Source organism: Dendrobates tinctorius, unplaced genomic scaffold (genome assembly GCF_039654945.1).
Source record: "Dendrobates tinctorius isolate UK_male_01 unplaced genomic scaffold, ASM3965494v1 ptg000116l, whole genome shotgun sequence".
Lineage (NCBI taxonomy): Eukaryota > Metazoa > Chordata > Amphibia > Anura > Dendrobatidae > Dendrobates > Dendrobates tinctorius.
The window spans coordinates 27,331,177-27,358,087 of record NW_027361784.1 but is presented as its reverse complement, the minus strand read 5'-3'; the positions used below and the strand labels follow the sequence as shown (position 1 = coordinate 27,358,087).

General features: G+C 45.2%; 2 protein-coding genes across 3 annotated transcripts; one reads left to right on the top strand and one right to left on the bottom strand.

Moving 5' to 3' along the window:
* Positions 1-1,023: 1,023 nt before the first annotated feature.
* Positions 1,024-6,145, bottom strand: NDUFB9 (NADH:ubiquinone oxidoreductase subunit B9). Its single transcript, XM_073590305.1, has 4 exons — positions 5,967-6,145; positions 2,428-2,620; positions 1,843-1,956; positions 1,024-1,233 (listed from the first exon to the last, which is right to left on the bottom strand). Exons 1-4 carry the CDS (start codon positions 6,050-6,052, stop codon positions 1,102-1,104), a joined length of 525 nt encoding a protein of 174 aa, XP_073446406.1. The 5' UTR covers positions 6,053-6,145; the 3' UTR covers positions 1,024-1,101.
* A 260-nt stretch (positions 6,146-6,405) lies between these two features.
* On the top strand, positions 6,406-26,473 carry TATDN1 (TatD DNase domain containing 1). 2 transcript variants are annotated; one of them, XM_073590303.1, is made up of 12 exons: positions 6,406-6,563; positions 7,767-7,832; positions 9,463-9,512; positions 9,721-9,784; positions 13,121-13,264; positions 13,933-13,975; positions 15,408-15,493; positions 18,498-18,538; positions 19,957-20,033; positions 22,939-23,009; positions 23,197-23,323; positions 26,107-26,473. In XM_073590303.1, exons 1-12 carry the CDS (start codon positions 6,542-6,544, stop codon positions 26,201-26,203), a joined length of 888 nt encoding a protein of 295 aa, XP_073446404.1. In that variant the 5' UTR covers positions 6,406-6,541; the 3' UTR covers positions 26,204-26,473. The 2 variants fall into 2 exon arrangements, with proteins under 2 accessions (XP_073446404.1, XP_073446405.1); XM_073590304.1 differs by having other exon boundaries at positions 6,543-6,676.
* The last annotated feature ends 438 nt before the right edge of the window (positions 26,474-26,911 follow it).

The following is a 26,911-nucleotide window of genomic DNA, read 5'->3' as shown; positions in this document are numbered from 1 at the left end:
CCTTTACATATGCTAGAAAGGAAATATACGTTACCTTGTTTATCTCTAAGAATGTGCAATTTCTTTGTATTACATTTTATTATGGATGGAGACGTGAGCTTTATATAATGCCTGCTATCATTAGTCATTGTGTATGTTGTACATTCTTTCTATCCTGGTGCTTAATAAACGAATTTAAAAAAAAAAAAAAAAAAAAAAAAGATGCTAATTGGCAGTCCATGAAAGAACAACCAGATCCTAACATGGGGGAATCCTTCATAGTCCAAACTAGGCACTTACGCCCCAAATTCATCAGTGTTTACACCAGAAATTTGGTGTAATACATTTTGGCACAACACAATAGATCAAAACCCTTGTGGCATTTTCATGCCAGTTTTGGCCAGCTCAGACTATATGAGCGTAGCGATGAATGCTCATCTAATTCATGATCTTAATGAGGCGCCTCTGACTCCAGCACGCCTCCATCATGGCGCTAAAAGTTCTTAATTTCTGAATTTAAAGTTCTTAATTTTTCTAAATAGTAAAAATACCAAGGAGTGAAGGCTAACAAAGATACCATGAAATGTTATTTTTTTTAATGGAATTTCATTTTCAGAGAAAGCCATTGGACAAACAATATTACCACCGGTGGTTTGTGAACTTTCCCAGTCTCTTGATTTGTAGTTTTGGTCCAAACTAAGGGTTGCGGTACAATACCATCATTCTAGAGGTTAATGAGGACCCCGATGTCAGACCCTCACTATACAGGAAGGCCATTACATGGAGTGAGAGAAGTTGTTTTAAAAGGTGATTTGATTCTTTAAATTTTTCAAAAAAAACTCCCTAATATCAATGGGTCCCGTGTAATGCTTCATTTCCACAGTGGCAGTGTTGTAGGGAATTGGACACTGCTGCTCACACAAGAGAAGAGATGCCTCACACAGGAGAAGCCTCACACAGGAGAAGCCTCACACAGGAGAAGCCTCACACAGGAGAAGCCTCACACAGGAAATTATCTATAACAAAAGAGTCGACACCCAGGAGCCGCGTTATCCAGAAACATTTAATATATACTGATCATGTCACATATAGACTGCAGCTCGCCGAGGTGACCCATTGTTCCTATGTGGGCCTTTGACGTGGCCTAGTGACATAATCCCACCACAGCGGTGGCAGCTCACCCTCTCGGCGGGCTGGTGGCAAAGCTTCGGTCTGTGCACTTTCGGGTGGACACTCCTCCATAATTTGCTGAACCTGCGAAAAAAACAAGAATGAGGCATCAGCTGCAGAGGTCCAAGTCTGGCACCAATGCCGACCCCATTGATGCCAGCCTGGATCAAGCCTGCTTTTTTTTTTTCGCCGCCCCCCCCCCCCCCCCCCCAGCACCTCCAAAAATCAGCTGCTATTTGATTTGGCGGCAGCCAGATGTAAACACTTGGATACGTCCTCTGCAGCTCCATCCAAACATGTAGCAGCTGCTGCCAGGAGCTGCAGAACAGCTCCAAATAAAAGGAGGAAAACAGAAAACGCTGACTGGTGGAGGTACCAAGCGCCCGATCTCCACCGACCCCATACTGATGACCTTTCCAGCTAACACTCCTTTGAGTTAGAAAATGGCTGCTATTATTAACTTTCCTTTAATCACTTTACATTTCATGTAAATAATTATTACAGCATATAGGAGATTGTTAAATTTCCTATGAATGTACAAGACACAGGTTGTTAAAAGGTCACAAAAAACCCATTAGGGTCAATAGAGCCGGTTCATATAGATGGACCAGATCAGAGGCAGCAAAACGTAACCCTTCTGTGCCGTATGGTGTGGGGGTGTACACTACATCGTGCCCATCACAGCACACCAACCTCGCGGTCCCAGCTCGCTTCTCGAAGCTTCTTCCACTCCTCTCTCTTAGCAAAGTAGTCCGGGTAGACGGCCTTCTCAGAGGGATGCCAGTGATCCAGACACCACTCGGGCACCTGTAGACATTCAGAAAAGACAAATAATGAGCCCCTACATTGGGCGGCAGGCCGAGGAAGGGGAGGCGGGCGGCAGGCCGAGGAAGGGGAGGCGGCAAAGGAATGGAGTCCAGAAGGTAGGAGACTGGCAGCAGCTCTCATACAGAACATGATGTATGTCATCCCCTGAGGAAGAAGTATTATATACTTCGAAACGCGTTGGGAAATAAATGGTTAATCTTTTAACTTAACCTGGAATCGGTATTTTGTGAAGCAGCGCACTTAAGTCCATGAATTAGTTCCAAAAAAAGTTTGACAGAACATGAGAACACACAGCTGATTACATGTATGGAGGACCCAGGAACGATGGCTGCCAGCTATCTGCCATCTAAGTACAGGGGCCCTAACTTTCTGAAGTCTCCAACCCCTTTTCTCAGAGCAATGGATATAAGTAAAAGTTAATATTATGACTGACAGGTTGATGGCACCGACCTTGTAGCAATCGTATCTCTCGTATGAGGTTCCTCCCGGGGAGTCTACAAAGATGTACGGCTGGGGATGCTGGAGCCGGTAGAATTCCTCTTCCCCTGCCTTCAGTAGTAAGGTCACCTTCACCAAATCCTTCTCATTTTTCTGGCTATCGAAACGCGCTCTCAGCAGGCAGGCCTCGTAGCGGAACTTGTCTCTGTTATTGGGAAAAACACAGCGTTATCTTGGTGCGCCAGAAAAGTTGCTGGAAAAAAACAGGCTTTGTGTTGTAAGGATCACCAGGAACATCGGTGGAGCTGTGAAGGGGGCTGGCTATCAATAGGTAAATGAACCCCGGCCTCTGTCTATGTATTGGCAGTGACGGAGCTGGCTAGCTATTGAAATGAATCACAGAGACCGCCGAGAATCCTCTCCTGGGTGGAGCACAAGCTGCCGAACCAGAGTCCGGTTCTTGGCACTCCATGGAGGAGCCGCGATGGATCCTCATTGTGTACCGGGCACCAGAGGGGAGATCTGGTAGTGGCCGGCAATGAGCTGCAGAGAGGTCACTCATCTCTGACTGTCATGGCAGAGACAGGAAAGTCTAACAGACATAAGAAGCCGTCATTTCTACAAGGTCCAGGCACAGACCACCACTCCTTACTGATATCATACAGGAGCCAGAAGCCTGCGGCTCTCCAGCTGTTGTGAAACTACAACACCCAGCATGTCCTGACTGCCCCGGAGGGTTGTGCCTGGTCAGCAATGACATGGATGCCCAGCAGCTTCTTACATCAGCTGTTCAGTAACGCTGCCGTGCGCCCCCTCCGATCTGATAGCGATAAGGACACAGGAGACTTCAGGCAAAGAAACTTTTTCAATGGATCAGAAAAAAAAAATCTATTTAAAAATCAGGCTTTTATATTAAAGGCATTTTTTTTTTAAATATCTATATAATTTTCATACTGAAGACCAAGTCAAATATTAGACTTCCTGTTGGCACATGGACATTGGTGGTAACAGACTCAGACGGGATTTCTTTGAATCGAAGTGTATGAGCATGAACTCATGAGGGGGAGGAGGTGAGCTGTGATATCACCTACTGTACTATCTGCTGTATATTGGTGTTATCAGTCATTGTACAGGAGGAGGAGGTGAGCTGTGACATCGCCTATTGTGAAGGGTGGATCCTGTGTTATCTACTGTATATAGAGGTGTTATCAGTAATGTTAATCATGTCTGATGATAATGAGACTGATGTAAAGTCTTTTGTACAGAAGTGGAAGTGTGAGACTAGAATAACGCTTAAGGTACTGTCACACTTAGCGATGTACCACTGATCCCGACCAGCGATATGACGCGGTCAGGATCGCTGGTACATCGCTAAGTGGTCGCTAGTGAGCTGCCACACAGGCAGATCTCACTAGCGACATCGCTGGGGACGGGGGTCGCTACTTACCTGTCACACCAGGTGATCCTGCGTCCTCCCACCCGGCTCCACGCGTCACTCGTCGTCACAGCAGGAAGCGCCACAGGAAGCAGACGACGAGAAACGATCCTGAACGTTCTCGCGCGATCAGCGATAACCAGCAGGGGAGCCGGTCGTAGGTAAGTATCAGACACAGCGATATCGCTAGCAATATCGCTATAACGTCACTAGTTATAGCGATATTGCTAGCGATATCTCTTAGTGGACATGCCCTTTAGTGCACAGTGTCAAATGTCAAATTTTCATTCCCCCCCCCCCATATAGTGATAAGGAGAATTTAAAAAATGTATCAAATTTAAAAAAGAAAAACATTTAGAGGGATTTTCCGATTTCACAAAACTTCTGTCCCTTGGCGCAAGAGAAGTTTTGTGAAACAAAAAAGAACACCCAAACATTGAATCTTAAGGACCTGTCACACTAAGCGATATCGCTAGCAATATCGCTATAACTTGTGACGTTATAGCGATATCGCTGTGTCTGATACTTACCAACGACCCGCTCCCCCACTGGTTATCGCTGATCGGGCGAGAACGCGGGCGGGAGGACGTCAGGATCGCCTAGTGTGACAGGTAAGTAGCGACCCCGGACCGCTGCTATGTCGCTGGTGAGGTCTGACTGTGTGGCAGCTCACTAGCGACCACTTAGCGATGTACCAGCGATCCTGACCGCGTCATATCGCTAGTCGGGATCGCTGGTACATCGCTAAGTGTGACAGTACCTTAACTCCCCACCTTCACAGGTCCAGAACGGAGTCTCAGTCCCTGAGCTCTGCCCAAGTCTACAGCACAGACCACTGAGCGAACTGATTGGCTGAGATTCAACGCTGGGGGAGGGCAAGTATAGAAAGAACAAGTTATTTGTTTTTTCTTACAACACTCTGAAGCCAGGGGACAGAAGTTTTCAGAAACTGGAAAAAGAATTATTTAACATAAAAGCCTAAATTAAACACCAGACTTTCTGATTATACAATCCCCTCTTGCCTGTTGCTGCTGCGCCGCCTCCTCCCCGGCCCCCTCTCGCCTGCTGCTGCGGCACCTCCTCCCCGGCCCCCTCTCGCCTGCTGCTGCGGCGCCGCCTCCTCCCCGGCCCCCTCTCGCCTGCTGCTGCGCCGCCTCCTCCCCGGCCCCCTCTCGCCTGCTGCTGCGCCGCCTCCTCCCCGGCCCCCTCTCGCCTGCTGCTGCGCCGCCTCCTCCCCGGCGCCCTCTCGCCTGCTGCGGCGCCGCCTCCTCCCCGGCGCCCTCTCGCCTGCTGCTGCTGCGCCGCCTCCTCCCCGGCCCCCTCTCGCCTGCTGCTGCTGCGCCGCCTCCTCCCCGGCCCCCTCTCGCCTGCTGCTGCTGCGCCGCCTCCTCCCCGGCCCCCTTTCGCCTGCTGCTGCGCCGCCTCCCCGGCCCCCTCTCGCCTGCTGCTGCGCCGCCTCCTCCCCGGCCCCCTCTCGCCTGCTGCTGCGCCACCTCCTCCCCGGCCCCCTCTCGCCTGCTGCTGCGCCGCCTCCTCCCCGGCCCCCTCTCGCCTGCTGCTGCGCCGCCTCCTCCCCGGCCCCCTCTCGCCTGCTGCTGCGCCGCCTCCTCCCCGGCCCCCTCTCGCCTGCTGCTGCGCCGCCTCCTCCCCGGCCCCCTCTCGCCTGCTGCTGCGCCGCCTCCTCCCCGACCCCCTTTCGCCTGCTGCTGCGCCGCCTCCTCCCCGGCCCCCTCTCGCCTGCTGCTGCGCCGCCTCCTCGCCCTGGAGCCAGAATACAGATGTTATTAGGCCGGTCGGTCGTCACAGAATTTTACCATTTGTTTTCTATAAACAACTGAAAACTGCAAATAAAAAGCCAAATCCTGCAGAACCAGACCCCGGCAGAATAAACGTCCCAAAAACGGTGCAATGTGAAGTGTTTCTATACAACGACTTCTGTGGGAAGGTCAGAGGTGAAATCCTCCATGCAGAGGGGAAAACCGGCACTAAGGAAGTAAGTACACCCCTGTTGTCATTGAGTGTCCTCTCCGGGGCAGCGGCTGCTCCGGCGGCTCTCACTGCGCCTATGGCCGCCGGCGCCTCCTGCTCTCCCGCCTCCTACTCGTCTTCCTATTACCTGAAGACGCACCACGACTCCAGGTGGCGCAGGGACTTCTTGTACAGCCGCAGCACCTTCTGCTGGTGGCTCAGCAGCCCCGCCATCTTACCACCCCCTCCTCCAGCGGTAGTGAGGTGTCGTTCGTGAACGATCCGATACAAAGAGCCGGCTCTGCAGGGGGAAGGAGCCGTTTCTTTTTTTTTCTGGCGCCTGGAAGCAGTGAATCCTGACTGTGACTCATCTGGGGGGGAGGAGCGGTCAGGAGAGGAGGAGCTGTGGGTAAATGCAGGGGAGTTAACCCTTCAGTCCCAAATATATCCTGCCAGTTCCTCCATGGCACATATAGTGTGTGACTATGTATTTGGGACTGAAGGGTTAACTCCCCTGCATTTACCCACAGCTCCTCCTCTCCTGACCGCTCCTCCCCCCCAGATGAGTCACAGTCAGGATTCACTGCTTCCAGGCGCCAGAAAAAAAAAGAAACGGCTCCTTCCTCCTGCAGAGCCGGCTCTTTCCGTTCACAGCAGGGAGCCGGCTCTGTGTATCGGATCGTTCACGAACGACACCTCACTATCAGCCACGCTGGGTTCGCTATGTCACTCCTCAGATTCATCGGTGAGAGGATTCCTGCTCCCAGCCTCCTTGTCTGTGTTGTATCTCTGGTGTCTTATCTGTGGGTTGTAAATCAGCTGCCTGCAGGGACTGAACTACAACTCCCAGCATGCCCGGTAGGCTAAGTCTGGGGCTGTAGGACAGGGCCAGGTTTCATTGCTAAAAATCACGTTTTTTTTTTCCTTTAAAGGGGTTGTCCACTTTTGGAGGCCTGTTTTTTTTATTTTAGTGCCTTTGTTTTGGCCCGTCCGGGTCTGCAGTTACTCGCAGTGTGCGTGCTGTCGGGGGTGATATGTGCGGTCACGTGCCGACTAGTCGTGCGCGGCCTCGAGGCCGGAAACATCTAGTCAGAATGTGGCCGGAATTCTGCAAATCCCATACCTGTGGTGGTGTGACTGCCGGGAAGCGGAGAATCCCGACATCGTGTTCTGTGCTGTCAGGACATAGAGTGACTGCAGACCCCGGACAAGCCCTTTAAAGGAGATAAATGTTCAAAACGCCTCCTCAGAAGAGCTCCATGACGGAGTCTCAGTTTGCTCATTTTGCAGCGGCAATAAGCAGTGCAGCACAGACACTATAGAAGGCGAATGGCGCAAAACCCAATATCTATAAAAGTCCAGGACTATGGTATTAATGACCTGTCCTTTCAATATGAGATCGGCGGGGTCCGGCTCATGACCCCCACGATACCTATTGTAAGTTGGCCGGAATCTCACCACTCCATTTACTCCGTAGTGGCCGTTTCCAGTCCTGCAGCTCCCTCCCCATAGAAGTAGATGGGAGCTGAGCCGCAGTACCCGGGATCAGATACTGTCTCTGTACAAAGCCGTTCCCATTTTATACACTGTTTTTTTATCCAGTGGTCACAGGACCTGCTAATAGCTGACCAGTGGGGTGTCGGACCCCCAACCCATCTGATATTGCTGACCTAATGTCTGGACAAGCCCTGTAAGCCCCAGTTATGCTAATGACTGTGATTTGAGGGGTTGTCCAGTAGTTATAGGCTGAAGTGTCCGCCGCTGCGCTCATGTGATCTGGTGTAACCGTCGGGTGCGATTCTTTATTGCGTCTTTTCTTTTTTTGTTTATTTTTTTGTTGTTTTTCTTCCGGAGTAAAATCCATCATTTTAGCAAAAACTCCAGTGATGCATTGCGCCCACAGTGTGACTTGCCCTGATGTCCATTTCTGCTTTGTGCTTGTTCCTAGACATTGGAATAAATCTGACCGATCCCATGTTCAGGGGATTGTACAGAGGCACAAGGAAACATCCAGGTGAGTTTTGCTCATAGATGACTATTGCTCCTGTTAATTTAGCCGATCAGCGGTTCCTGATGGCGGCGGTGGCCGGAACTGCTCAGTTATCGACGGGACAGTGGCCGCAGCTGGGTACTGCACACCAACACCCTTTGGATAGGAATAGGTGGCGGATGTGCAGTACCCGGCCGTGGCCACTGTGCAGAGGATGGAGCTGTGCAGCTCTGAAACTGAGCAGATCCCGCCGCCGACATCAGGAACAACTGATTCGCGGAGGTACCGATCAGACACTGATGACCTATCCTAAGGATAGGCCATGATAAAGTAGTGGACAACCCCTTTAAGACCCCCCAAACATACTAATAATAATACATTTTATTTCTATAGCGCCGACATATTCCGCAGCACTTTACATTTCAGAGGGGACTTGTACAGACTATAGACATTACAGCATAACAATAATAACATAGGTCATAACAGATACCAAGAGGAATGAGGGCCCTGCTCACAAGCTTACAGTCTATGAGGAAAGAGGGAGACACGAAAGGTGGGTGGTAACAGTTGCCCTGATTGTATGGACCAGCCATAATGTTAAGTGTGTAACAGTACAGACACAGAGGGCTAATGGATGCATAAAGCATGTGGGAACATGATGCGGGGAACCTGGTAATGGTAAAACTTTTGGCTGTGCCACACAGGGATAGATTAGGTTAATGTGTTGAGGCGATAGGCCAGTCTGAATAAATGCGTTTTCAGGGCACGCTTAAAATTGTGGGGATTGGGGACTAATCGTATTGACCTGGGAAGTGCATTCCAAACAATTGGCGCAGCACGTGTATAGTCTTGGAGACGGGAGTGGGAGGTTCTGATTATTGAGGATGCTAACCTCAGGTCATCAGCAGAACGGAGGGCGCGGGTAGGGTGGTATACTGAAACAAGGGAGGAGATGTAGGGTGGTGCTGAGCCATGGAGGGCTTTGTGGGTGAGGGTAATAAGTTTATACTGGATTCTGGAGTGGAAGGGTAGCCAGTGTAATGACTGGCACAAGGTAGAGGCGTCGGTGTAACGATTGGTGAGGAATATGATCCTGGCTGCTGCATTCAAGACAGATTGGAGAGGGGAGAGTTTGGTAAGAGGGAGACCGATTAGAAGAGAGTTACAATAGTCCAGACAAGAATGAATAAGAGAAGCAGTAAGAGTTTTTGCAAAGCCGCTGATATCGACAGTTTACTGCGTATGGAATATCCAAAGAGATGACTGTCGGGCAGCGAAGGATCCGGCATGTACGATTTTGGACTTTCGATCCTCTTGTTCTCCTTAATATCAGCCACTGCCAGTGATATCTAGAGAACAATGGAGCGCTCCTGCGTATGGGAGAGCCAGGCATGGTAGACGGGTGTATGGGATCTGACACTACCATACAGGGCACATAAATAACACCGCAATACCGTACAGAAATACCACAACACACCACTAGGGGGAGCCGACTACATACAGATTGTTACAGTGCCTTTTGAAGAGAGACCAGAGACATGCAGGGCAATGGGAGTCAGGGGCCACAGGCGGCAGGCCGGAGAGCCACACGTGACGCTAGTTTCTGACCTCCCAGCATCGCACAGCACTAGCGCTTTATATGTTTCCTTTACAGATGACTTTGCAGACATTATTGAACGTGCTGTGAAGATCGGTGTGGAGAAGGTAAGAGCTGCGCCCGTAGTTATCGATTCACATGTTCCATGGGATTATAACTTAGAAGGAAATAATAATATAAAAAAAAACCCAAAACATTAAACTTTCATTTTGGGTGCGGTGTCACCTTAAGAAGCTCTTTTTTGCTGACCACGTACAGTGCAATCAATCAGGAGTCGTCTGACACTAACGAGACCTCCGATCTGTTACTCTGCAGTGTATGATCACAGGAGGAAACCTACAAGAGAGCAAAGAGGCGATCGAGATGGTCCGGACCAATGGTACCCGCTCATGGCGCTATTTCTGGGAACAGATTTGGTATTTTCTATATATCCTGATAATAGACACAGTCAGCGGTGTAACAAGAAGATTCAATCAGTCTCTACCAGGGACCCGGACTGTCACAGGTCTTCAGTATTATTGGTCCTCTCATATTGGGGAATGGGACTTTTATGGTCTATAAGGTCTCCAAGTGCCGAGTCCAACTGCAGCTCCTACACCCACTCTAGTAACAGCCCGGGGTACAGGCCACAAATCCTGCCTGCACTCACCACTAGAGGGCATCTCAGAGCTCTCTGAGGTCACTACCAAGAATACCAACATAACCGTCACAAACGTCAGTGCAGTCACTGTGTACATACATTACATTACTGATCCTGAGTTACATCCTGTATTATACCCCAGAGCTGCACTCACTATTCTGCTGGTGCAGTCACTGTGTACATACATTACATTACTGATCCTGAGTTACATCCTGTATTATACCCCAGAGCTGCACTCACTATTCTGCTGGTGCAGTCACTGTGTACATACATTACATTACTGATCCTGAGTTACATCCTGTATTATACCCCAGAGCCGCACTCACTATTCTGCTGGTGCAGTCACTGTGTACATACATTACTGATCCTGAGTTACATCCTGTATTATACTCCAGAGCTGCACTCACTATTCTGCTGGTGCAGTCACTGTGTACATACATTACATTACTGATCCTGAGTTACATCCTGTATTATACCCCAGAGCTGCACTCACTATTCTGCTGGTGCAGTCACTGTGTACATACATTACATTACTGATCCTGAGTTACATCCTGCATTATACTCCAGAGCTGCACTCACTATTCTCCTGGTGCAGTCACTGTGTACATACATTACTGATCCTGAGTTACATCCTGTATTATACCCCAGAGCCGCACTCACTATTCTCCTGGTGCAGTCACTGTGTACATACATTACTGATCCTGAGTTACATCCTGTATTATACCCCAGAGCTGCACTCACTATTCTGCTGGTGCAGTCACTGTGTACATACATTACATTACTGATCCTGAGTTACATCCTGTATTATACCCCAGAGCTGCACTCACTATTCTGCTGGTGCAGTCACTGTGTACATACATTACATTACTGATCCTGAGTTACATCCTGCATTATACTCCAGAGCTGCACTCACTATTCTGCTGGTGCAGTCACTGTGTACATACATTACTGATCCTGAGTTACATCCTGTATTATACTCCAGAGCTGTACTCACTATTCTCCTGGTGCAGTCACTGTGTACATACATTACTGATCCTGAGTTACATCCTGTATTATACCCCAGATCCGCACTCACTATTCTGCTGGTGAAGTCACTGTGTACATACATTACATTACTGATCCTGAGTTACATCCTGTATTATACCCCAGAGCTGCACTCACTATTCTGCTGGTGCAGTCACTGTGTACATACATTACTGATCCTGAGTTACATCCTGTATTATACCCCAGAGCCGCACTCACTATTCTGCTGGTGCAGTCACTGTGTACATACATTACATTACTGATCCTGAGTTACATCCTGTATTATACCCCAGAGCTGCACTCACTATCGTGCTGGTGCAGTCACTGTGTACATACATTACATTACTGATCCTGAGTTACATCCTGTATTATACCCCAGAGCTGCACTCACTATCGTGCTGGTGCAGTCACTGTGTACATACATTACATTACTGATCCTGAGTTACATCCTGTATTATACCCCAGAGCTGCACTCACTATTCTGCTGGTGCAGTCACTGTGTACATACATTACATTACTGATCCTGAGTTACATCCTGTATTATACCCCAGAGCCGCACTCACTATTCTGCTGGTGCAGTCACTGTGTACATACATTACTGATCCTGAGTTACATCCTGTATTATACTCCAGAGCTGCACTCACTATTCTCCTGGTGCAGTCACTGTGTACATACATTACTGATCCTGAGTTACATCCTGTATTATACCCCAGAGCTGCACTCACTATTCTGCTGGTGCAGTCACTGTGTACATACATTACATTACTGATCCTGAGTTACATCCTGTATTATACCCCAGAGCTGCACTCACTATTCTGCTGGTGCAGTCACTGTGTACATACATTACTGATCCTGAGTTACATCCTGTATTATACCCCAGATCCGCACTCACTATTCTGCTGGTGAAGTCACTGTGTACATACATTACATTACTGATCCTGAGTTACATCCTGTATTATACCCCAGAGCTGCACTCACTATTCTGCTGGTGCAGTCACTGTGTACATACATTACTGATCCTGAGTTACATCCTGTATTATACCCCAGAGCCGCACTCACTATTCTGCTGGTGCAGTCACTGTGTACATACATTACTGATCCTGAGTTACATCCTGTATTATACCCCAGAGCCGCACTCACTATTCTGCTGGTGCAGTCACTGTGTACATACATTACTGATCCTGAGTTACATTCTGTGTTATACCCCAGAGCTGCACTCACTATTCTGCTGGTGCAGTCACTGTGTACATACATTACACTACTGATCCTGAGTTACATCCTGTATTATACCCCAGAGCCGCACTCACTATTCTGCTGGTGCAGTCACTGTGTACATACATTACATTACTGATCCTGAGTTACATCCTGTATTATACCCCAGAGCTGCACTCACTATTCTGCTGGTGCAGTCACTGTGTACATACATTACATTACTGATCCTGAGTTACATCCTGTATTATACCCCAGAGCTGCACTCACTATTCTGCTGGTGCAGTCACTGTGTACATACATTACATTACTGATCCTGAGTTACATCCTGTATTATACCCCAGAGCTGCACTCACTATTCTGCTGGTGCAGTCACTGTGTACATACATTACACTACTGATCCTGAGTTACATCCTGTATTATACCCCAGAGCCGCACTCACTATTCTGCTGGTGCAGTCACTGTGTACATACATTACATTACTGATCCTGAGTTACATCCTGTATTATACCCCAGAGCTGCACTCACTATTCTGCTGGTGCAGTCACTGTGTACATACATTACATTACTGATCCTGAGTTACATCCTGTATTATACCCCAGAGCTGCACTCACTATTCTGCTGGTGCAGTCACTGTGTACATACATTACATTACTGATCCTGAGTTACATCCTGTATTATACTCCAGAGCTGCACTCACTATTCTGCTGGTGCAGTCACTGTGTACATACATTACATTACTGATCCTGAGTTACCTCCTGTATTATACCCCAGAGCTGCGCTCACTGTTACTTTGTATATACTTTGTGTTGTGTGAGAATTCTAATGCGGTGCGTTTCACAGATCGGTTCTTCAGTACGGTCGGCTGCCATCCCACCCGGTGTGGAGAGTTTGAGGCTGGAGACCCCGACCAGTATCTGTCCGATCTACAGAAGCTGATAAAGGAGAGTGCAGGGAGGGTGGTGGCTGTCGGGGAGTGCGGTTTGGGTAAGTGTAACCCTGATCTTGCCTCTGACAGTTCTGACATTTACTGTGTTTGTCTCCGCTGCCTCTTCTGCCCCCAATGATCGGTTTTTGTGGGACGAGTTGTTGTTATGACTCCATTCATGTTACAATATCTTTTGCTGAAAAACAAGGGAAACAAATTCCGAGGGCGGTGAAATGGTGAAAAAATGTGCAGAAAAAATTACCGTATTTTCCAGGTCAGTTGCTTACAGCGGATCCAAACTTGTAAAAGTAATTTTTTTTTCTAGTAGTAAAAAAAATCAGAAATATGTTTTTTAAAAAAAAAAAAAAAAAATTGGTACGTTATGATTTTCGGAGACGTGTACGTTTTCTTTTTCCATCTGTGTCTTTTTAGGAAGAGGCGACAATGAAAAAACACAATTTTAGGGTTTACAATTGTTTCTCTTACCCATTCTTTCATGTTTTATTTTGATCGGCCATTTATTTTATTTCTTCATTTTTATGGCTATAGGGGGTTATTCATATTTTTATTCTTTGAATTCCGCTGTCAGTGAGTGAAGTATAAATGGAGTTTTTACCGTCCCACGTTTCGTTATCCTGCACAATCATGGTAATATCTGAGGTTTTACATAGGACTGCAGGGAATCGTACCGTCTGTGTGTTACTTTCTCTTCCTTTTACCCTTTCAGACTTTGATAGACTGCAGTTCTGTCCAAAGGAAACACAACTCAAGTAAGAAACATTTCTTGGCCCACGTAGGTTTATATACGGTATTTCATCTGTAGCAAATAAGCAGCCAAAAACCATTTGGAAAAGTAACAGTGAAACTGATTGGCAAACTACGAATGTGAGACTATGCCACTTTAAAAGTAATCTGGTGTCAAAAAATGGCCTCTTTTTTAATATTTGTTTTTCTATGTTAAATGTATATATACTTTATATTTTTCTTTATATTTTTTTTAAATTTTCCATATCATTATATGGAAAACAAAATCTTGCGATTTTCACACAGGTCGTACTATAATACTACTTCCTGTTCTGTACAGAAGACTTTTCAGCTGCTTCATAGTCATCACAGACAGGATTACAATGAAAAGTAACACCTCTATATACAGTAGATAACACAGGATCCAACATTCACAATAGGTGATGTCACAGCTCACCTCCTCCTCCTGTACAATGACTGATAACACCTCTATATACAGTAGATAACACAGGATCCACCATTCACAATAGGGGATGTCACAGCTCACCTCCTCCTCCTGTACAATGAAAAGTAACACCTCTATATACAGTAGATAACACAGGATCCAACATTCACAATAGGTGATGTCACAGCTCACCTCCTCCTCCTGTACAATGACTGATAACACCTCTATATACAGTAGATAACACAGGATCCACCATTCACAATAGGGGATGTCACAGCTCACCTCCTCCTCCTGTACAATAACTGATAACACCTTGTATATACAGTAGATAACACAGGATCCACAATTGACAATAGATGTCACAGCTCACCTCCTCCTCCTGTACAATGACTGATAACACCTCTATATACAGTAGATAACACAGGATCCACCATTCACAATAGGGGATGTCACAGCTCACCTCCTCCTCCTGTACAATAACTGATAACACCTTGTATATACAGTAGATAACACAGGATCCACAATTGACAATAGATGTCACAGCTCACCTCCTCCTCCTGTACAATGACTGATAACACCTCTATATACAGTAGATAACACAGGACTCACCATTCACAATAGGTGATGTCACAGCTCACCTCCTCCCCCCAACAGTGACCTTTGCCTAGATTAGAGCATGCTCAGTTTATACTCCTATATAAACAAATAAGGTCTAGCAGCTGCTAATGTCCATGTGCTCAATAACAAACAGGAGTGTAATCTTGGCTCTCGCGGTCAGTGTGATAATGTACAGATATCATCTTTTTATGAATATAGTGAGATGAAAAATAAAATTATTAAAAAAAAACCTTAACATTTTCTGATGGCACATTGCCTTTAAGATCAGGAACCAGTTAATCTGAATGTGCAGTAACTGGGACATTTGGAAGGGGGCACATACTTTTTTTTTTTTTTTTTACAAGCGCCGTATTGTTAGCATTTTGATTATAAATCTTAATTTTCTTTCCATTCAGATATTTCGAGATGCAATTCACTTTGGCCGAGAAATGTAAACTCCCCATGTTCCTGCACTGCAGAAACGCACACAAGGAGTTTTTAGGTGAGTCTCGGAGTCTTGAAGGAGACCAGGCGCACATTTTTTTACCATGAAAATTTCATTCTAGAACCTAAATTATATGAGAATTAATTTAATATTGTAATAATAAAATAGGGTTTAATGTCCTTTATTCAGACACTAAACTCAAATTTGTCTGATATTTACACACATTAGAAAACTAAAAAGTTTGTTTGCATGCAGCCACCACTAGGGGGAGCTCACTGAGGACAGGCGTATAAATCTCCCATTGAACTCGTAACAAAAATTGTAGGGAGCTGCCCCTATTGGTGACCTTCTAAAGGAAGCATTTCTGTGAACTTGTGGCTATGTGACAATTTGTCTTTCCTGCTGTCCAGCTCGTATAGCAATCCCTGTCTCTTATCTAATATATAAAGCTGAATGTGTGTATGTCCGGGATTGGTATCTGCACCGTCACAGCTACAGCCACAAAATTTGGCACAGTCTGGACCCCGAGCGCGTCATAGGCTATGTTGTGAGGCGAAATTTTAACCCCACGCGTTGCAATTCACCAAACAACTTTGCCTATAAGGCTGTGTGCACACGCTGCGGATTTTGCTGCGGTTCCGCAGCGGTTTTGGCCGCTGCGGACCCGCAGCAGCTTTTGCTGCGGTGTACAGTACCATGATTCCCTAAGGGAATCAAAAACCGCAGTGCAGACGGTGCGGAATTTTCCGCGCGGATTATCTGCGGTTTTCAATCCGCAGAAAGAATTGACATGTCAATTCTTTCTGCGGATTCCCCTGCAGTTTGCCATCTCCTCCATTGAGGAGATGAAAAATCGCAGGGCAAAACTGCAGAGCAATCCGCAGGTAAAACCGCAGGTATTTTGACCTGCGGATTTTACAAAATCCGCGCGGATGAATCCGCACCTAATCTGCAGCGTGTGCACACAGCCTTATTCTTATCATTTCTATGGTGTTATCGTCCTTCTGTAAAGCTGGAAATAACACAATTTATTACTGTGCCAACACAGACCACCCTCTGACACAGACTGCAGAGGGAGCCCAGTATCTCACAGGATAGGATTAGATACACGGCTCAGCAGTCAGTATCACACAGGATAGGAATAGATACACAGCTCAGCAGTCAGTATCACAGGATAGGATTAGATACACAGCTCAGCAGTCAGTATCACACAGGATAGGATTAGATACACAGCTTAGCAGACATCACACAGGATAGGATTAGATACACAGCTCAGCAGACATTATCACACAGGATAGGATTAGATACACAGCTCAGCAGTCAGGTATCACACAGGATAGGAATAGATACACGGCTCAGCAGACAGTATCACACAGGATAGGGTTAGATACACGGCTCAGCAGTCGGTATCACACAGGATAGGATTAGATACACGGCTCAGCAGTCGGTATCACACAGGATAGGGTTAGATACACGGCTCTGCAGTCAGTATCACACAGGATAGGATTAGATACACGGCTGAGCAGTCAGTAACACACAGGATAGGATTAGATACACGGCTGAGCAGTCAGTAACACACGACAGGATTAGATACACAGCTCAGCAGAAAGTATCACACAGGATAGGATTAGATACACAGCTCATCAGACATTATCACACAGGATAGGATTAGATACACAGCTCAGCAGACATTATCACACAGAATAGGATTAGGTACACAGCTCAGCAGTCAGTATCACAGGATAGGATTTAGATACAAGCTCAGCAGTCAGTATCACACAGGATAGGATTAGGTACACAGCTCAGCAGACATTATCACACAGGATAGGATTAGGTACACAACTCAGCAGACATTATCACACAGAATAGGATTAGGTACACAGCTCAGCAGTCAGTATCACACAGGATAGGATTAGATACAAGCTCAGCAGTCAGTATCACACAGAATAGGATTAGAATCACACGGATCAGCAGACAGTATCACACAGGATAGGGTTAGATACACGGCTCAGCAGTCAGTATCACACAGGATAGGGTTAGATACACGGCTCAGCAGTCAGTATCACACAGTATAGGATTTGATACACGGCTCAGCAGTCAGTATCACACAGGATAGGATTAGGTACACAGCTCAGCAGACATTATCACACAGGATAGGATTAGGTACACAACTCAGCAGACATTATCACACAGAATAGGATTAGGTACACAGCTCAGCAGTCAGTATCACACAGGATAGGATTAGATACAAGCTCAGCAGTCAGTATCACACAGAATAGGATTAGAATCACACGGATCAGCAGACAGTATCACACAGGATAGGGTTAGATACACGGCTCAGCAGTCAGTATCACACAGGATAGGGTTAGATACACGGCTCAGCAGTCAGTATCACACAGTATAGGATTTGATACACGGCTCAGCAGTCAGTATCACACAGGATAGGATTAGATACACGGCTGAGCAGACATTATCACACAGGATAGGATTAGGTACACAGCTCAGCAGTCAGTATCACACAGGATAGGGTTAGATACCCAGCTCAGAAACAGGATGTGCCAAAGGAGAGGACATGTTAATTCCAAGAATTCCACTCATTCCATCTGATTTGTTTTTGGATTTTAAACGCCTCCAGTTTCCAGTTCAACTGCTATTTGCAATGTCCATTAACAATGCTCAGGGACAGTCCTTGAAAGTAGTAGGGATCGATTTGCAATCTCCATGCTTTTCTCATGGTCAACTTTACGTGGTCTGTTCAAGAGTTGGAACTGCCAAAAATCTGTTCATCTTTGCACCGAAAGGAAAAACCAAAAATGTTGTTTATCAAAAGGCTCTTGAATGAGTTGAAAATAAAATACTATCAATACTTGTGTAATCGTTTAGTTAATTTGTGTTGCAAATCTGTAGTGTTGAATATATGATGTGAAATGTTTTTATACGCAATATAATCATTATAATTTGTTATAACCACAGTTGGTTACTATGCCCAGGCAACGCTGGGCTCTTCAGCTAGTGTATTATATTATTCATACTCAATATTTCTTCCTTTGTGCCACTTCAGATATAATGCAGAGAAATCGCGAGCGCTGTGTCGGAGGAGTGGTGAGTATCTGGTCTCCTGAGATTCCACAGCTTTTCAATATATAATCTTATCATTTTCAAAAACTTCACTTGATGTCAGTGAACAGAATTTTTTTTTTTTAGTTTACATCTAGACTGCATACCTGAGCATATAAATATATCCAAACCAGCACAAGTGAAGTAATGGTGTAATTAACAAATTCAGGCCCAAATACCCATAGATAACACAAGATCCACCATTCATAATAAGGGATATCGCAGCTCACCTCCTCCTCCTCCTGTTCAATGACTAATAAGTATTGATGAGCGAGTATACTTGTTGCCTGGGTTTCCCCGATCATGCTCGGGAAATCTCCGAATATTTTGGCGTGCTCAGAGGTTTATTGTTTGAAGGCGCAGCTGCATGATTTGCGACTGCTAGACAGCCTGAATACATGTGTGGAATGCCTGTTTGTTAGGAATTCCACACATGTATTCATGCTGTTTAGCAGCTGCAAATCATGCATCTCTTACGAAGAAAACAAAATCTCCGAGAGCACCAAAATACTCGGAGGACACCAGAGCAACGATTATACTCGCTCATTACTTACTGATAACACAGCATTCACTATTCACAATAGGTGATGTCACAGCTCACCTCCACCTCCTGTACAATGGCTGATAACACCTCTATATAGAGTAGATAACCCAGGATCCAACATTCACAATAGGTGATGGCATAGCTCACCTCCTCCCCCTCCTGTACAATGGCTGATAACACCTCTATATAGAGTAGATAACCCAGGATCCAACATTCACAATAGGTGATGGCATAGCTCACCTCCTCCCCCTCCTGTACAATGACTGATAACACCTCTATCTACAGTAGATAACACAGAATCCACCATTCACAATAGATGTCACAGCTCACCTCCTCCTCCTGTGCAATGGCTGATAACACCTCTACATACAGTAGATAACACAGAATCCACCATTCACAATAGATATCACAGCTCACCTCCTCCTCCCTGCACAATGACCTCTGCACAGGTCACAGACCATGCCCAGAACACTCTCCCACAGACCTTAGTGCACATTGTTATCTGTCATATATGGCCGTTGCCCCTTTCAGACAAGATATTAGTCTTCATTATCATATACAGAAAATAGAATAGAACAATCTGGGATGAGATAATTTCTGCTAATTATTATGTATTGGGTCGTTATTGGACTGTCGCATGACGTCTCCTCGTTATCGGACGGTCACATGACGTCTCCTCGTTATCGGACGGTCACATGACGTCTCCTCGTTATCGGACGGTCACATGACGTCTCCTCGTTATCGGACGGTCACATGACGTCTCCTCGTTATCGGACGGTCACATGACGTCTCCTCGTTATCGGACGGTCACATGACGTCTCCTCGTTATCGGACGGTCACATGATGTCTCCTTGTTTAGGTCCACTCATTTGATGGCACAAAAGAGGACGCAGAAGCAATCGTGGCCTTAGATCTCTATATTGGCATTAATGGCTGGTGAGCAGAAACTCCTTATTAAAGGGGGCTTTCAGAACTAAATATTGGATCCCCCACAGATCAGCGGATTGAAGAGGCATGGCTGTGACTCCTCGTTGTACTGGTGGCAATGTCTATTCCTGCAGCTGAACCCCCCCCCCCCCCCCCCAATCTCCCGATTCTGCCCACTAGCAAGTAGTCATTGATCAGATATTGGCGGCCTGTTCTTGGACCTGAAACCCCTTTTGTTTGATAGAGTTGTATGAAGGGTTGGGTTTTTGCGGTCTGGGCTGTAGTTTTTGTTTGTGCTGTTTTGGGGTCCATTGGACTTTTTGGTGTTTTTTTTTTATTAAGTATTTTTGGGTGAGGAGGCGTGAAAAAAAACAGCAATGCTGGCAATTTTTGTTGTTGTTGTTGCACCGTTCACAGTATTAAAGAGAAGAGTTAAGTTTATTTTTAATCAATTAATAAAATGCAAACTGAAGGAAAGAGTAATCTAAATCCCATCCGTATTTGGTGACCGCCCTTTTCCTTCAAAATCCCATCAATCCTTCTGAGCACACTTACACAAAGTCAGTAAGATTGTCACAAAAAGTTTGTCTCCACTCATATGTAGATTGAAAATTGAAACATAGTCATTAACGGAAACAGAAACAGCTGTGTAGGAGGCTTAAAACTGGGTGAGGAACAGCCAAAATCTGCTATAAAGGGTGAGGTTGTGGTAGAGTTTCATGTCACAGGTCATATACTCTGGCAAGACTTGAGTAGAGCCACAAGATGCAAGGTAGTTATACTGCATCAGCAAGGTCTCTCCCAGGGAAAGATTTCAAAGCAGACTGGTTTTCAATCTGTGTTGATGTTGTTTTGAAAAACCACCAAGAAAATGTCAACTTTGATAACTGCAGACCCAGTTGTCGACTGTGGAAACTTAGTGCAGTAGATGAAAGACACAGCATGATTACTTCTCTTCAATATCGGTAGATGTCCAGCAGTGCCATCAGCTCAGAAATAATCAGTGGGACCCAGCTACACCATCTACTGGTCAGAAAAGTCTGGCCAGAGGTGAACTATGTGGATGAATTTGGGCCTAAAGCCATATCTTACAAATAGAGGCCAAGTGACTCAACTATGCATAAAAAAAACATAGGAACCAGGGTGCAGAAAAATAGCAGCAGGTGCTCAGGACTAAGGAGTAATAATTTGAAGTATTTGGCTGAAACAGAAGGCATGTTGGGGATTTTTCAGGATTAATGGTGTCTTCAATGCTGATAAATACAGGCAGATACTTATCCATCGTGTAATACTATCAGGGAGGTGTCTAGTTGACTCCAAAATGTATTCTGCACCCGGATAATGACCCTAAACATCCAGCCAATGTCAGTAAGAAGGCCAAGGAGTCCTGGAAGTGATGATCCAGCCCCCACAGACTCCTGATCTCACATCATCCCATCCCTCTGGGATTACAAGACAGAAGGATCTGCACAAGCGACATTTACCAAAGATCTGGGGTCAGTTCTCCATGATGTTTGGAACAATCTCCTGTCGAGATCCATTAAGAACTGAGAGGCAAAGGGCGTCCACCAAATATTTATCTTTTGTTCACTCAGTCATAAGAAAAATTAAATGCCGCCTTTTTAAATTTTATAATTTTAAGGATCAGGATAGAATGAAAAACATCTGGTGCTTTAAAAGTTCTTAAAATTAGGTAAATACAACATCAGATAGATAAGACACATGACAAATTACATGGAATCTTTATTTAACAAAGCTAGGCCAAAATGCAAGAGGCTTATGTGAAAAAGTAAGTACACCCTATGAATCAGTGTTTAGAAATACTTAACAGAAATAACTTGTGTATGATTGTTCTGGAAAAATTTTGTCTACTCTTCTTTACAATGTTGCTGACGTTCAGTGAGGCTTGTGAGCGTTCATTTCAGCACAGATCTCTTAGTGTTTCTATTGGGTTGAGATCTGGACTACGGTCTGTTGCAACATCGGAAGTTTCTTTATTTCGGCCATTTTGGTGCAAATTTGCTGAAATGCTTGGGATCATTGTGTCGTTGAATGACCCAGTCTCGGCCAAGCTCTACGTTTGGATAGTTAGCCTCATACTTGACTCTAGGTTGACTCCATGACCCCAAGGTGCTCAAGGTCCTGTGGCTGCAAAATAAGCCCAATTTATCGCCCCTCCATCACCGTGCCAGACAGTCGGTATGAGGAGTTTGTGCTGATGTGTGGTGTCGCCAAGTGTGATACAAGGGCATTGCGGACAAACCTCTCCACCTTGGTCTTGTCTGTCCAAAGGACATTGTTTGATATGTGTTGTGATTTGTTCACATGGGTTTTAGAACAAAGAGGCTTTTTTTCCGGTAACCTTTCCAAACAAGCCATATTCAGTTCCTTTTTTTTTACTTGTACGTTCATGAACTTGAACATTTAACATGCTGAGGCCTTTAGAGTTTGAGCTTTAGCTCTTTAGGTTTTTTTTGCAACTTCTCTGAGCAGTGCACAGTCTGAGCTTGGGGTGAATTTGCTTGGACGTCCACTCCTGGGCAGACTGTCTATAATCATGGACCCTAAATTGTTTGGAGATGACCTTGTAAACTTCTGTTTTTTTTTGGGGGGGGGTCAAACTTGCTGATGGAAGAATGAATCAAGGGCATTTGATTAGTAGCACCTGGCTTCTACTTTAACCCTTTTAATTCCATTGAAGCTGTAAGGGTGTACTTAATTTTTGACACACTGCCTCTCCATTTTTAGCCTAGTTTCTGGTAAATAATGATACAGTGTAATTTGTCACGTGTTGTTCAATTACGCCATTTCTGAATCCTGACAATCCATTATGTGACAACTGTCGTTAATGAAGGCTCTTAAAGGATGTAACGGTCATTTTGCCCCATTCACGTTCTTCATTTTCTTCTACCAGTTCATTAAAAACTGAGGCCAACTTGGAAGTGCTGAAGTCCATCCCTAGCGAGAGGCTGATGATAGAGACAGGTAAGCACAAGACGGGCGGATTTTACTGGGGGAAATGTACATTTTTATACCATGTGTAGCCGAAAAGCGATGATCTCGTTCCACATCAAGGAATGGACAGAAGTGTTTTCTGGTAGAAAATTAAATGACCTTTTGGGTTTGGGATTTGTGTACAGAGGATGATGCTTGTGTTCTGCTTTCATGATAGATGCCCCATGGTGCGGAGTGAAAAATACTCATGCTGGCTCAAAGTACGTGAAAACCGTATTCCCTACTAAGAAGAAGTGGGAAGCAGGACATTGTCTGAAGGACAGGAATGAGCCGTGCCATATTGTGTGAGTATCGTGCGCCTTCAGCTGGGGCTTCTCCAAGGACTGAAACCTCGACGCGCGTTCTCTAGTATAACCGAGCTGTATGCCATAACATTAAAGTGAAAGACCTATAGATTACATCACAGTTTTATCTAAGATGTATCTTTAAAAAATATATATTTTTTTTTATTCATATCATAAAATAGCTAAAATCTTGCAATTTTCACATTTGCCACTAGGTCTATTATTTGATTCCTGTTGTTCACATGGACATAGTAGGGTCTGAGTCATCTACAGTCTCTGTGTGGAAGCATATGCCAGTCTTTCAGGTTGCAGTTAGATATAAGTCCAACAAGCACAACCTGTAACCTATCATGTTGATCCAGACAAAGGCAAAAAAACTCCGTGAGGCTGATGCTAATTGCTCCATCTAACTTGTTTGGTCAGTTGACCAGTGCAACGAGTCGTGATAAAGTTCCATAGTCTTACGAATCCATAGTTTCACTACTCGTACAGTAAAGAACCCATAATCTCACTTTTACTGTAAATTTATACTCACTTTTCATACAATAAAGTATCCATAATCTGTGCTTGTATAGAATCCATGGTTTCATGTCTTGTACAGTAAAGAATCCAGTTGCACTGCTCTTACAGTAAAGAATCCAGTCTCACTGCTCATAAAGTAAATAGTCACACTTGTACAGTAGAGAATCCATAGTTTGTGCTTGTATCTTAGAGTATCCATAGTCTCAAAGCTCTTACAGTAGAGAATCTGCATCTTGATTATTAAGCCTTTTTACCTTTAGACCTAGAGAATGCCTTGTTGGAATGCAGGCTTTGGTGTTACAAGATCATTAGAAAGATGTATATATTTATAAAGATTTATATATTTATACATTGTAATAACATTGCTCCCAAGCCTTTGCCCCCCCCGATAACCCGCCTTCTGCCTTCTTCCACCCATTCCCTTAATAACCTTGGTCGCTCTTCTCGGCCCCCGCTCCAGTTCAGCTTTGTCCTTCTTATACATCGGAGACCGAAACTGTCCCCAGTATCTAAGTGCAGCTGCACTAGTGACTTGTATGGAGGCAAAACTATTTTCTCGTCCTGAACATCTCTGCCTCTTTTAATGCTTCCTATGAGTTTTTTTTTTTGCCTTGGCAGCAGCTGCCTGGCACTGGTCACTAAAAAGTTTGCCATTTAATGAATAATTGTACATTGTTTCCCCGGCCCATGTGTGTGACCTTAGAATGTAGATAAATGTATATTGCCGTCTCAGTGTTACCATCAGAGAGAACTGGATAGATATTTTTCTCGCCTGTCATCCCAGCGCTTCCATTTTCTCTCTCATCAATTTTTTCCACTAAAGCAGATACTGTCCAAACTTGTGTTACACATTCACTGTTAGCGAGGAAACGCAGATGGAAAACTGATGTACTAAGTATACATTCAGTGTGTCACCGGTTTACACGGATTGTTACTGGTGCATCCTGCGCTATACACTTGTACAGGAGGAGGAGGTGAGCTGTGACTGCCTCGTGAATGGTGGATCCTGTGTTATCTACTATATAATAGGTGTTATCAGTCATTGTACAGGAGGAGGTGAGCTGTGCCATCACCTATTGTGAATGGTGGATCCTGTGCTATCTGCTGTATATAAAGTTATCAGTCATTGTACAGGAGGGGGTGAGCTGTGCCATCACCTATTGTGAATGGTGGATTCTGTGTTATCTACTGTATATAGAGGTGTTATCAGTCATTGTACAGGAGGAAGTGAGCCGTGACATCACCTATTGTGAATGGTGGATTCTGTGTTATCTACTGTATATAGAGGTGTTATCAGTCATTGTACAGGAGGAGGTGAGCCGTGACATCACCTATTGTGAATGGAAGAGGCTTATCAGCTTTGTATAATATTGTTACCTTTCATTGCAATCTTGTCTGTGGTGATAAAGATTACTGAAAAGTCACCTATCCCAGACAGGAACTAGGATTCTAACATTAGAATTGCAAAATTTTTTTTTTTTATATACATAGCGATATTGAAAATTGTAAAAAAAAAACAAAAAACCTCAGTTTATTTTAAAAATACATTTAAGATAGCAAATTTTAATAAGTTATTTTCTGATCACACACGTCTTTTACAGGAAACCTGTCACCTGATTAATGCCAGTCATGGTTTGGGCAGCATCAATCAGATCCTGGCTTTATTTCTCCGTAACGCTCCATAGAAAATATTCTTTAACCATCTGTCCGGTAGCCACGACTCCGGCCGTTCACAGCACTGCTAGGTGAATGACAAAACTCTCGCTATGAGACAGACCTGTCAATCACCGGCTGCAGACCAGAGATGAGACTAGGCCAACTGTTGCCAGCACTGCAGCAGATTTGGCAGGATTTTCTTATAGAAAGAAACCTGATCACTTGCAGCAGTGCTGGGAAGAGTCAGACTAGCCTGATCTCAGTCTATGGTCAGATCTTGGGACATGTTCTCTGACACACCAGAGATGATTATACCTAGCTGCCATCATACAGCCAGGATCTAATGTACGCTGCCCGAGCGGTTCCCTTTAAGTGATGGAAATATCCGGTTCTGTTCTATCAGTGACCATTGTATGTTTCTTACTTTACCAGAAGGTACCAACAACTGTCCACCTGTGTAAGCAGTCGCTCCCTCTGCTATCGTTTATATGGACGCCATACATTAAGGATTCTTTAGGATTTTGGGGTCTTATGATCCCCCACTAGTATACGAAAAGACAGATAATGAATGAACTGAATGACTATTGTACATTTCTCTATCGCAGGCAGGTGCTGGAGATAATGGCAGCGGTGAGAGAAGAGGAACCGGAGGAGCTGGCAAAAACTCTGTACAACAACACAACCAAAGTGTTTTTTCCCTGACGTGTAGAGAGTGTGATGGGAACTGTTCACTATGGGATGATATACAAATAAATGGGACAGTGCGAGAGATCAGGACCATATACCATGGAGCAGCTGGGATCAGAATGATGGATGCCAAGAAGTACTTCCGAGCATCACTCCCACACTGGGCTTGTCCCCAACTGTGCAAAAAAATAAAAACCAAACTTCTGCTTTTCTGTGTTGTGACAATGGATCACATGCATCTGTACACAATCATCAAATGCAAATATATTGTCTGCCGTTACTAAAGTGTGAGTAGCGATTATTACCGTAGACCCTTTCACACGGTTCTGGACTTGCGTAGCATCAGCTAAACTTCTACAAAGGAACCAGAAGGTGCAGGCCCTGCTCCGAAATACTGCAGGGCTGCATCCGGATTGTGGGACGTTGCCACCTTCGCTAGTTTTGTAAGGTTCCATGCTAACCGTGGTTCACAGAGGAGACCTATGATTGCCATTACACCTCGCAGGGGCCGCATACCGGGTACACCAGGGTCTAGGAGACACCATGTACACTAGGGTGACCGCAAAAAATCGATGTCGGAATTTTGTCCGTCTGGACCCCACAAAACGATTCCCCTTTCCAGATATTGAGAGCCAAAATTTGAGCTCGATCAAACGACGTTAACCCGTGCCGCTCGTCGCTCAAAGTTTGAAAAAATCCAAATTGAGGTATTTTAAGATTTAG

What these genes read in the sequence shown, in the direction of transcription:
- NDUFB9 (XM_073590305.1), bottom strand. Translation starts at nt 6,052, where the DNA reads ATGGCGGGGCTGCTGAGCCACCAGCAGAAGGTGCTGCGGCTGTACAAG. An exon ending in AGAGATACGATTGCTACAAG is followed by an intron (nt 1,957 to 2,427) that starts GTCGGTGCCATC and finishes GAATGTCTACAG; the next exon opens with GTGCCCGAGTGGTGTCTGGA. An exon ending in AAGCGAGCTGGGACCGCGAG is followed by an intron (nt 1,234 to 1,842) that starts GTTGGTGTGCTG and finishes TTTTTTTCGCAG; the next exon opens with GTTCAGCAAATTATGGAGGA.
- TATDN1 (XM_073590303.1), top strand. Translation starts at nt 6,542, where the DNA reads ATGTCACTCCTCAGATTCATCG. An exon ending in TGAAGATCGGTGTGGAGAAG is followed by an intron (nt 9,513 to 9,720) that starts GTAAGAGCTGCG and finishes GTTACTCTGCAG; the next exon opens with TGTATGATCACAGGAGGAAA. An exon ending in AGCGCTGTGTCGGAGGAGTG is followed by an intron (nt 18,539 to 19,956) that starts GTGAGTATCTGG and finishes CTCCTTGTTTAG; the next exon opens with GTCCACTCATTTGATGGCAC.